The sequence below is a fragment of the Entelurus aequoreus genome, linkage group LG23 (assembly GCF_033978785.1).
Source record: "Entelurus aequoreus isolate RoL-2023_Sb linkage group LG23, RoL_Eaeq_v1.1, whole genome shotgun sequence".
Lineage (NCBI taxonomy): Eukaryota > Metazoa > Chordata > Actinopteri > Syngnathiformes > Syngnathidae > Entelurus > Entelurus aequoreus.
In genome coordinates this window covers 5,063,099-5,075,690 of record NC_084753.1, presented here as the reverse complement: position 1 = coordinate 5,075,690, position 12,592 = coordinate 5,063,099, and the positions used below count along the sequence as shown (strand labels likewise).

At 36.5% G+C, this 12,592-nt stretch overlaps 1 protein-coding gene across 16 annotated transcripts in view; it reads right to left on the bottom strand.

Annotated features, from left to right (window-relative positions):
* Nucleotides 1–12,592, bottom strand: part of LOC133640772 (fibrinogen-like protein 1) — a 201,189-nt gene that overhangs the window by 34,789 nt on the left and 153,808 nt on the right. For all 16 annotated transcript variants that reach the window (XM_062034382.1, XM_062034381.1, XM_062034369.1 and 13 more), the window contains 2 exons: nt 11,209–11,404; nt 10,928–11,143 (listed from right to left, as the gene is read on the bottom strand). In XM_062034382.1, coding sequence (XP_061890366.1) covers nt 10,928–11,074 — 147 coding nt within the window. In that variant the 5' untranslated portion in view covers nt 11,075–11,143; nt 11,209–11,404. The remainder of the gene's footprint in view (nt 1–10,927; nt 11,144–11,208; nt 11,405–12,592) is intronic.

Below are 12,592 nucleotides of genomic sequence, written 5' to 3'. Positions count from 1 at the left end.
GAACCTGAACTACAAAGTGAACAGGAAGTGAACAAAACGTTTTAGCAACTGTTATGTATAGAAAATGGGTAGGATTAAATAAGCTCTGATTCTTCCTACTCCTTTTCGAACATGTTGAAAAGAGAAACTGGAAATTGTGATGTATCATGTTGTATGCTTGCATGTTCCTATTAAACTCAAACTCGAACTCAAACTCAAGGGTTGCTTTTATTATATTTGGTATGCAAGCATTGTGCATAAAGTATATGCTAGTACAGGCCTGGGCAATTATTTTGACTAGGGTGGCCAAATTTAGAGAATTTTTTCCTGGGGGCCGGTATATCTATTTTTAGGAACACTCATACAAAACCTCACTATAATGTCTGATTGAATGCTAAAAACGTTTTGACTGGCCGACTTAAAAAACGGAATGGAATTTTAAATTTTTTTACTGAATGGGACATCCAGAATGTACATGAAAATAAAGAATGTGGGGTTTACAATATTAACTATGAACGATAAAACACTGAATATTGAGTTTGAGTTTATTTGGAACATGCAAGCATACAACATGATCACAATTTCCAGTTTCTCTTTTCAACATGTTCGAAAATGAGTAGGAAGAAGCAGAGCTTATTTAATCCTACCCCTTTTCTTTTACATAACAGTTGCTAAAACTTTTGTTCACTTCCTGTTCTCAATTTATTCACAATATACTCCATAAGTAATCACAATAAAAATAAATAAATAAATAATAATTGGTGAAGTAGGTTATATTTCATATAATGAGATAAGTAAGATTATTTTGAGTATTAAAGAATGGATGGATGAAACTAATTCAGAATGTTATTATGGTTCTTCTTCTTTGTACTTTGTAAACACTTTAAGTTTGAAGAGCTTCTGGAAGTGGATCATATTAGTACATTGTTTGATTGCTTTGCTTAATCCATTCCATCATTTAATTCCACATACTGATATACTGAAGGTCTTAAGTGTTGTACGTGCAAACAAATGTTTTAAATTACATTTTTCTCTAAGATTATATTTCTCCTCTTTTGTTGAGAAGAATTGTTGTATATTCTTGGGTAGCAGGTTTTAGTTTACTTTGTGTATAATTTTAGCTGTTTGCATATTCACTAAGTCGTGGAATTTCAGTATCTTTGATTCAATAAATAAAGGATTTGTATGTTTTCTATATCCAACATTATGTATTATTATAACTGATCTTTTTTGTAACACCGTTAATGAATGAAGTGTACTTTTGTAGTTATTTCCCCATATTTCTACACAGTAATTTAGATATGTAACACTAGTGAGCAGTAGAGAATATGAAGTGATTTTTGGTCTAGAACATGTTTTGCTTTATTCATTATTGACATGTTTCTTGCTACTTTATGTTGTATATTTTTTACATGAGATTTCCAGTTCAATTTATCATCAATCATTATACCTAGAAATGTGGTTTAATTTACTCTTTCAATTTCTATTCCGTCTATTTGTATTTGTGATTGACTTTCTCTTCTACTGTTACCAAATAGCATTATTTTACTTTTACTGAGATTCAACGATAGTCTGTTTTTGTCAAACCATCTTTTTAATTTGTTCATTTCTTTTGTTATTATTTGTATTATCTTCTGTGTGTTCTCTCCAGAACAAAACGCTGTTGTATTATCCGCAAATAATACTAACTTTAAATCAAAGTTATATTGACAACTTATGAACGTCACACCCCCCCTCCATCGACATATTTTACAATCAAGCGAAATGCAACAAAAACAGCGAAATATGAACGCGAAGGGTAAAAAATAAACCCACCTACAATCTGATATATGTGATATATCACTAAGCTTTAGAACTTTGCTGTAAAAATCTCCTTCCGCGTCTGTCCCTGACACCCGCATGTCAGGCTGGCCGCTCTGGAAACACTCTGTGGAAACGCTCCCCACCCACACTGCTTGGTGCCTCATTTGAGCTGCTGTGACTTAGATTACCATAGTAACTAATTAGATGACCATAGTAACTAATTAGATTACCATAGTAACTAGTATATCATGCAAAAGCACAGATTCCAACCATTGAAATACTTTGTATAGTTCAAGACTTACGGTCATTAGAAAACATCACTGCACATCATAATGGCAGCTACACTTTCCATCTTAAACATCTAAAAAAAATTTTGGGGAATGTCGGGCGGGCCAGATTGAAAAGCTTAACGGGCCGCATGTGGCCCCCGGGCCTTAATTTGCCCAGGTCTGTGCCAGTACAAAATGCATGCCCTATTTTTCACTGGACTTTACATTTATGTTCTTACATGCACTCTATTGAACCTTTTGTACATTTAGTGTTAATTATTGAGGTGGTGACTTGTCCAGGGTGTACGCTGCCTTCCGCCCGAATGCAGCTGAGATAGGCTCCAGCACCCCCCGCGACCCCAAAAGGGACAAGCGGTAGAAAATGGATGGATGGATGGATATTCTTTATATTTGAATCTTTAACAATTGTATTTTATATAATGCACGTGTGGACGTTGTCTATCTGTGTTTGCCCTGTGATGAGGTGGCGACTTGTCCAGGGCCTTCCGCCCGAGTGCAGCTGGGATAGGCTCCAGCATGCCCCGCGATCCCGAGAGTGACAAACTGCAGAAAATGGACGGATATTGGTAATTGCGTCTTATATTTCATTTTATTTAAAAGGGTAACTGCACATTAATGGGAATTGTGCCTATCATTCGCAATCCTTATATAAGACAATAACAAATGTTTTTCTTTTTTTTATGCATCTGAGATAGGCTCCAGCACCCCCCGCGACCCTGAAAAGGGACAAGTGGTAGAAATTGGATGGATGGATAACCCGTAAATAAATTCAATCAAAAGTCTGCTTACAATGGAGCCTACTGGAATGGCTCTATTTTGCCTGTAAAGTGCTTAAAAAACATCCAAACACCTCCATTAAAACCTCTTAAGGCCCAAGCTGTTTGTTTACATCAGGGGTGTCCAAAGTGTGGCCCGGGGGCCATTTGCGGCCCGCATCACAAGTTTTTTTGGCCCGCGGCATGTTGTCAAAATAAAATCAGACAAAAAAACAACAGTAAAAATGTAAGCATAATAAGCAAATATGGTAGCTAATTTTAATACTAATATTAATACAAAGCAGACACATTGTTTTGTCTGTAAATGTATGTCTGTTTAAAATTATTTTTTTCTTTTCTTTTTTTTTTACAAAATAAAATATCAAAACGGCCCCCGCAGGCTTTGACTCGTCAGTGTGTGACCCTTTGTGGAAAAAGTTTGGACACAACCTGGTTTACATGCTTTTTTGATTTGTCTTTGCTATTTGGGCTTTTTGGACCCTAAGTAGAATTAAAACTAAGAATCATCTTTTGATATGATGTACTTAGTCCATAAGTACACAAACGTGTACTTCATGTTTAGTGACATGCTAATTCTTATTTTTACAATTTTTTTTCCAAATTCCATTGTATGTTATACTCTTCTGACACCACCAGATGGCAGTATAAGTGTCCACATAAGGGCCATAAGACCCCAATTCAGTAGTGTACAAAATTTTGGAAATAAGAGCTAAAAGGTGCTGTCCACGCATGTGGCCATTAAGGCCTTTAGAGGTTTTAACCTCTAAGTATTAATGTAATGTAGTAACAGGCACATTCATAACAACATGTAATATTTACCTATTTTGGGCGGGAGGGGCTGTTTTCGTGCTACATAAGCTGACTCTTTTCCTTTGATTTTAGACCGCTTCATGCTGCTGCTATTGTCGCACTATAAGGGCTGGTCTCCTAAAGCTTTAGTAAAACTTGGCCAAGTACTATTCTGTCTCGGTGGTCCTTCTTACTCAACAAATATGTCATCCAAAAGAACTTGGGATTGACCAGTGTGTTTTATTCCCTGAGAGGAAGAATGCTCGCACGCAACAAAGTATATATGTAATGTAGTAACAGGCACATTCGTAATAACATGTGATATTTACCTATTTTGATCATTTTAAACATTCGGTGGCGCAATTATTTCAAAAATGCATCACAACGTTCGTTTTTTTTTTACAACACCACCACTGATTACTAGTAACTGCAGACATCATGCGAGCCAACAAACATAAACAAACGCCACTTACTGTACAATGTCTGCTGTCATTAGGATGCCGACTCCTGGGATGTTGTTATATTCCCGTTTAGGTGAACAATGAGTCATAATCCTTGCGAAGAACAAAGGGGGGTGGAACCATGCGTCTTTTTGTGTCTTTCTCGCCATTGCTGGGTCTAAATTGACCAGCTCAGTGGCCTTGTGGTTAGAGTGTCCGCCGTGAAACCGGAAGGTCGTGTGTTCGAACCCTGGTCGAGTCATACCAAAGACTATAAAAATGGGAGCCATTGCCTCCCTGCTTGGCACTCAGCATCAAGGGTTGGAATTGGGGGGTTAAATTTACCAAATTGTGCTGCTCACTGCTCCCCTCACCTCCCCGGGGGTGAACATGGGGATGGGTCAAAAGTAGAGCTGTCCGATAGTATCGGCCTGCCGATATTATCGGACGATAAATGCTTTAAAATGTAATATCGGAAATTATCGGTATCGTTTTTTTATTATCGGTAACGTTTTTTTTTTTTTTTTAAATTAAATCAACATAAAAAACACAAGATACACTTACAATTAGTGCACCAACCCAAAAAAAACTCCCTCCCCCATTTACACTCATTAACACAAAAGAGTTGTTTCTTTTTGTTATTAATATTCTGGTTCCTACATTATATATCAATATATATCAATACAGTCTGCAAGGGATACAGTCCGTAAGCACACATGATTGTGCGTGCTGCTGGTCCACTAATAGTACTAACCTTTAACAGTTAATTTTACTCATTTTCATTAATTACTAGTTTCTATGTAACTGTTTTTATATTGTTTTACTTTCTTTTTTATTCAAGAAAATGTTTTTAATTTATTTATCTTATTTTATTTTATTACATTTTAAAAAAAGGACTTCATCTTCACCATACCTGGTTGTCCAAATTGGGCATAATAATGTGTTAATTGCACGACTGTATATATCGGTATCGGTTGATATCTGTATCGGTAATTAAAGAGTTGGACAATATCGGAATATCAGATATCGGCAAAAAGCCATTATCGGACATTCCTAGTCAAAAGGATCAAATTTCACCACACCCAGTGTGTGTGTGATGATTGTGTTGCGTCAGACCAGTTCTTCCTCCCAGGGAATCTAAGTTACTGGTCGATCCCAAGTTCTTTCGATGACATACACTACCGTTCAAAAGTTTGGGGTCACCCAAACAATTTTGTGGAATAGCCTTCATTTCTAAGAACAAGAATAGACTGTCGCGTTTCAGATGAAAGTTCTCTTTTTCTGGCCATTTTGAGCGTTTAATTGACCCCACAAATGTGATGCTCCAGAAACTCAATCTGCTCAAAGGAAGGTCAGTTTTGTAGCTTCTGTAACGAGCTAAACTGTTTTCAGATGTGTGAACATGATTGCACAAGGGTTTTCTAATCATCAATTAGCCTTCTGAGCCAATGAGCAAACACATTGTACCATTAGAACACTGGAGTGATAGTTGCTGGAAATGGGCCTCTATACACCTATGTAGATATTGCACCAAAAACCAGACATTTGCAGCTAGAATAGTCATTTACCACATTAGCAATGTATAGAGTGTACTTCTTTAAAGTAAAGACTAGTTTAAAGTTATCTTCATTGAAAAATAAGGACATTTTAATGTGACCCCAAACTTTTGAACGGTAGTGTATATGCTGAGTAAGAAGGACCATCAAGACAGAATTGGAATATTTTCAAGTTTTACTAAAGCTTTAGGAGGTCAACTTAACCAATACATTCATATCGGCTCCTCTAGTTGATCTGACATTCAAACGGAAAAGCCCACTCCTTGCACACAAAGAAAGCCCCCATCTCCCCCCTCGCAACACTGATAAGGAGAGAGACGTGGGGGTTGTCTTCACATTACTAGGGTGAAGACACTAACCAGGCATCTGAAATGTCGAAATAAACTGGTAGAATATACAAAGGAAAAGTGCTAGCTACTCTAAACATGGCTATGTAAAAAGAAAGAACTCTTAAACATATATGCATCCTCCACAATTGTTAGGGCTTTAACTTAAATTGATTGCCAAAGTTGACCAACTCGTCAGATTATGTCGTCATCTTTTTACTATCAAGGCGAGAGGCATTATTTATGATTTAGAGTAAACTTTCGCGAGCTCCGAGGCGTGAAAGCAGCTCACCAGCAGCACCAGCTGTTAGCTACTTCTGATCACGACGGCGCTAAAAATAGTTAATCTTATTAAGAAAATATGACAAATACTGTCATGATCTGTTACCCGGGTCATGGCTTGGTTTATGTTTTGTGGCTTTTTCCCCCCTATGTTAGTCTGTTTCCATGCCCAACCTCTTTCTTTTCGTTTACTTTTGGTTTCCATGGAGACTAATTCTCCACACCTGCCCCTGTTTTAGTAATTAGTGTTCCCCAGCAGCTGTTAAGTTAATCACTCCCCTTTATATGTGCTAGTCACTCAGCACAAGTCGCTGGGTCAATGCTTGCTTTTGTGACATTTACGTTTCTTGTTTTTCACCTCGCTTAAGTGTTTTCCCTGATTATAGACTTCTTCGCGGTTCACCCTTGGTTACTATTAGTTTTTTTTAGCTCCACGTTTATTTAGCGTCTCGAGTGTTTGTATTTTTTGGCCTTGCCTCAAAGAATAAAACACAGACTCCTAACTGCACGCAGCTCCTGCTTGTCTTTCTGCGTTGGAGGGAACACAAACATTGCAGCCATGCGTTCCAAACACTTGGTTAATATTCAAGTCACAAAATGTAAATGGAGTATTGTTGCCGCTTTTTGGATGTTTTTTTTTTTTTTTAGAGGGATTTATGGACGGAATAGAGGACCTCCCATTGACTTAATTATACGCAGACTTGTATTTACGAGTTAGATAGCATTAAAAAAATACATCCATTGTCTTTTTTCTCATAATGATTCTGATTATATTAGTTTTTTGTATAATGGTCATAATACGATTTTAGCATTATTCATGATATATGTTTAATAGCCTAACTCAGGGGTGTCCAAACTTTTTCCACTGAGGGCCGCACACGGAAAAATTAAAGCAGAGGGGGCCGATTTGAAATTTTTCATTTTCAAACCATAACAAAATATATGGATTTTTTGTTTTGTTTTTACCTTTAGGGCTCCCGGGGACCATAAGTCTCCGTCATTAACATGTTAAAAATAAGTCAAATTATTGTTTTAATTTTTAATGTAACGCTTACAGTAAATCTCTATATCAACTTCAGGGTGATATAAAGTAAAAAAAATGGATGCCTTTTCTGTCAAAGACAACTTTGTTTTTCATAGTAAAACTGAAATATGCAGTATTTCCCCCACAGCCCGAAACATTCAGAAAGCAATGTTTGATGTGAAGTAATTGGATTCCTCAAAAGATCAATAATGCAGGACACCATTGATTTAAATGTATTATTATTTCTGAGTAATCAGTCACAGTGAAAAGATAAATAAAATCCCACAAAATATCTTTGGGATCTATAAGGTCCCCCACTCATAAAGTGATACATTTTTATTATTATTAGTTTTACTTTCAACACTTAAGTTACGAGATCAACCTCAGATATAACTGTCGATTTTACGTTTTAACTATTATTTTGGTTGTTTTATGCTCTTTTGTCAAAGAAAACGTTTTATACCGCAACCACATATGCAATATTTTCCACAAAAACATTTTAAAGTGAAATATTTTAAGTAATTGGAGCCTTGAATCGGAAAATAATTCATTATAACATTCATTTTTGAGGGAGCAATAGCAAAAAAAGAAAAATAAAGACAAAAGAAAAAAAACAGCCTGCATGGCAGCTTTGTATCAACATTGCAACTTTCTCTCGTGAGATTTCACCTCATTCCACTTTTTTAAATTATTTAAAAATGTTTGCAATAGCATTACCAGAATGTGTGATGGGCCGGTAAACAATTAGCTGCGGGCCGCAAATGGCCCCCCGGCCGCACTTTGAACACCCCTGGCCTAACTGCCGTATAGGGAAATATAGGTAAAAATAACAGTAGCACACTCATAGTCCAATAACTTAAAGAAAAATAAGTTCAATAATTAATCATCCATCCATCCAATTTACTACCCTCATGATAAATTAAAATAAACTAATAAATTACGTAAAAAAAAAAAAAACACCTCAAATGTGATAACTTTTCCTTTTTTTAATTGAAATTATGAAGCATATAAATAATACAAATGCATGAATTTGTTTTTGTTTTTTTATATCACAAATTTGTTTGCATAATAATTCCCAATGCATTATTATTATTACTAAACAACAAAATAAAAACATAAAATAAATTGCACATACAGTTATTGCTCGCCACATATATATATATATATATTTATTAGCATATTTTTTATTATTTTATTTTTAAAGCGTATGTTTTTTTAAAGCATATTTTATAAAATTTTGTGCCCAAATTAAGCATTTTCAAAAATTAAAAAAGCAAAAGGGACAAAAAATATCAATACTACAGTAATATTGGCCACTGGATGAGACCAAACCTGATCAGAGTGTGCTGTACAGTGTCGTGGCCACTGATTGGCTCAGCTACAGGAAGCATCCCTATATTAGTCTAAAATAGTAAAAATGTGACTAAAGGGTTTTATTTCATGTCTAGAGGGCTCTCATATTGTTGAAAAATGTATTTAGAAGGTAGGCAACAGTAAGAGTGTAACCCTTAGGGCACCCAACAATTCGATTCGATTCTAATTCCTGGAGCGATGATTCGATTCAGAATCAGTTCTCGATTCAACACGATTTTTAATTAAACCGATTTTCGCAATGTATTATTCGGTATAATAATTATAATGAAACTTTTTCAAAACAGGTTCCGTGTTAGAAAAGCTCCTCTTGTTGCATGGAAATGGCCTAAAAACTTATTTTTAAAAATAGATTCTTATAAAAAATATATATATACAGTACAGGCCAAAAGTTTGGACACACCTTCTTTAGTTTTCTTTATTTTCATGAGTATTTACATTACATAATTCATAATAAAAATCCCTTTCAAATTTTTTAAAATATATATCTTTAAAAAATGATTACAACTTATTTATTTCCCCCCCCAGTAAGTGCATATACAGTACAGGCCAAAAGTTTGGACACACCTTCTCATTCAATGTGTTTTCTTTTTTTTCATGACTAATTTACATTGTAGATTGTCACTGAAGGCATCAAAACTATGAATGAACACATGTGGAGTTATGTACTTAACAGAAAAAGTAACTGAAAACATGTTTTATATTCTAGTTTCTTCAAAATAGCCACCCTTTGCTCCGATTACTGCTTTGCACACTCTTGGCATTCTCTCGATGGGCTTCAAGCACACCTGTGAAGTGAAAACCATTTCAGGTGACTACCTCACTAGACTAGTGACTAGTGACTACCTCAAGTTAAGACTACCCATTTCAGGTGACTACCTCTTGAAGCTCATGGAGAGAATGCCAAGAGTGTGCGAAGCAGTATTCAGAACAAATGGTGGCTATTTTGAAGAAACTAGAATATAAAACATGTTTTCAGTTATTTCCCCTTTTTTTGTGAAGTACATAACTCCACATGTGTTCATTCATAGTTTTGATGCCTTCAGTGACAATCGGGTGAAAATAAAGAAAACGCATTGAACGAGAAGATATACTGTATATATATATATATATATATATATATATATATATATATATATATATATACATATATATATATATATATATTTTTTTTTTTTTTTTTTTTTTTTTTTTTTTTCTTATAAGAATCTATTTTTAAAAATATGTTTTTAGGCCATTTCCATGCAACAAGGAGGAGCTTTTAAATTGATTTATTAAAGTTCAGAATCAGGATGAATAATAATTGCGATTCTGAGGTGATTGGAGTTTTTTGTGCACCAGTAGTATTTTTTTTTTTTTTAAATGCTATGGCCATGAAAATATTTTGGTTTATAATGAATAATTCCTACTTGGCAAAAATGTGTTCATCGCGGCCACGTCCGTAACCAGTTAACAGCGATAAATAAGGGTTTTCTGCATACACATTTGGCCTTTCTGTCATCAGGTGCGCCTTAACAGATTATACCGCACTGGCCCTATTAGATAAATTCAATTAAAATAAACCAATTAAAAACGAACTGAGGGATAGAGCAGCATTACCTACACTCACCGGCCACACTGTTATGAGATGCACCATTTTAGCCTCGCTTATTGAATAGTGGCAATATCCCAAAGACAGTTATGAAGTAATAAAATGTCACTGTGTTGAAGAGGTTCATTTAGCCTACTAATGTGTATTTATAAATGGTTGATTTATATAGGCTAGTAAGGTAAAGTTTTGTTCAGGTACAAAACTTTACCTTACTAGCCTATATAAATCAACCATTTATAAAATGTCACTGTGATGTGCATAAAGGGTGTCATTGAGGGCCGGCTCCTGGCATAAACACACTTGTTTCGGGTCAGAAATGCTCTGTTCAGCTCAACTGTTCCTATAACCCTACTCAGTGGCCTAGTGGTTAGAGTGTCCGCCCTGAGATGGGTAGGTTGGGAGTTGAAACCCCGGCCGAGTCATACCAAAGACTACAAAAATGAGACCCAATACCTCCCTGCTTGGCACTCAGCATCAAGGGTTGGAATTGGGGGTTAAATCACCAAAACTGATTCCCGAGCGCGGCCACCGCTGCTGCTGACTGCTCCCCTCACCTCCCAGGGGGTGGAACAAGGGGATGGGTCAAATGCAGAGGGTAATTTCACCACACCTAGTGTGTGTGTGACAATCATTGGTACTTTAACTTAACCCTAGTACTGTAATATTCAAAGGAGGCCACAAAAAGCCTGGTGTACCTTACCTGGTTGGTGTACTCGCCACACTGGGCGCCCCCGCCATTGCGCGGAGCGGTGGCGTTGAGCTGGTCGGCTCCGGCCGCAGACAGGAGCACGGTGAGGGCACAGAGCGCCGAGCACCGCCCCCACAGGGGAAGGTTAGGGTTGGTCATGGATGCTGGTTAGTGCTCCCCCGTCCTCTTGGCGACGGGCTTCTGCAGGTGAGGCTCTGCTGACTCGGCCTGCAGCGAGAGAAGCCACGTCACTTTGTGCAGCAGAGTGGCAGTAAAGCGGAATGTTTACTGACCTCAGTGGCAGACGATCTCCAACCCCAACGCTGGCCTGCCTTTGGGTGAGGGGTTGTCTCCATGGTACACGTCTCTTTTCTTCTGTGTATCACTCGCCCTCTCTGTGTGTGTGTGTGTGTGTGTGTGTGTGTGTGGGTGTGTGTGTGTGTGTTGCCTCGCTTTACTTTCGCTAGACATCTTAGTCCCATAATCCACCTGTAAGAGGATTCAGAAGGAGCAAGACGGATGTTAAAATAATGGCAGAGAGCATGCATGAGCGCATAAGGCAAAACATTCCCAGGGTTTTAGCTAAGAGTCTATATTTGGCTGTTTTAAAGCCCAGCCCTGGATATACTTTTAAAAACACTTTTCAAGCGTTTAAAGTTTCTTGCAAGTCTGCCTTGCAATAAATATCATTATATTTCAGTGTTTCCAACACATTCATTTATTTATTGCGGCCCGCCACGAAAGAATTAAGGCCACCACAAAAAAAATAACTTTTTTTTTTTTTTTAATTAAAATTTTTGTTGTTGTTGTTGTGTCCTGTCCAGCTTCTCAGGCAAATCATATAGTTGATGTAGATGCCCATATAGGCTGTTCAGATTTACTTTACAAAAGAGAAGTGTAGGATCAAGATTTTTGGAGCTGTTTGTTCAGTGGATCAGATGTTTGATGAAGCTCTGTGTCTATCTACCACCACTACTGTTTTCTGTTTATTTGTTACTGACTGTGGCAGGACACCTCTGCCTCTGTTTCACTTTATGTTGCTGGTAAATAATATGGTTGTAATAGTAGGCTAAAGTTAAATTATTTAGTATGCACTAATTAAAGGGGCAGAGCTTTAAGAGACATTTTAGCTTTTATATTTTTATAAGATATATTTTTTGTAAGAACCACAATTAATAAATATATTTCAGGGAATAACTTATTGTTCAAATCTGTATATAAATATGTACATAAAGTGTTGTAATTATACTGTAAAATGGATGGATGGATGGACGTTTAAAACAAAACTGTTATTATTAATTAGTAAGTATACATTTTTTGAGCCTTTTTAGAGAAAATCATATTGTAGTAAATTATGCAAATTACTCGATGATGTCATGGTGGCCACGCCCATAGCCACGCCCCCACCACCACAGGTATCTTGGCAGTTTATGGGAAACACTGTATTTTATATAATATATAATAATTACAAAACACAAAACCAGTGAAGTTGTCACGTTGTGTACCGTATTTTTCGGAGTATAAGTCGCACCGGCCGAAAATGCATAATAAAGAAGGAAAAAAACATATATACCATACCATACCAACTTTATTTATAAAGCCCTTTAAAAACAAGCACAGTTGAAGAACAAAGGGCTGTACACCACAAAGAGATAGAGGCAAAGGACAGACTAAAAA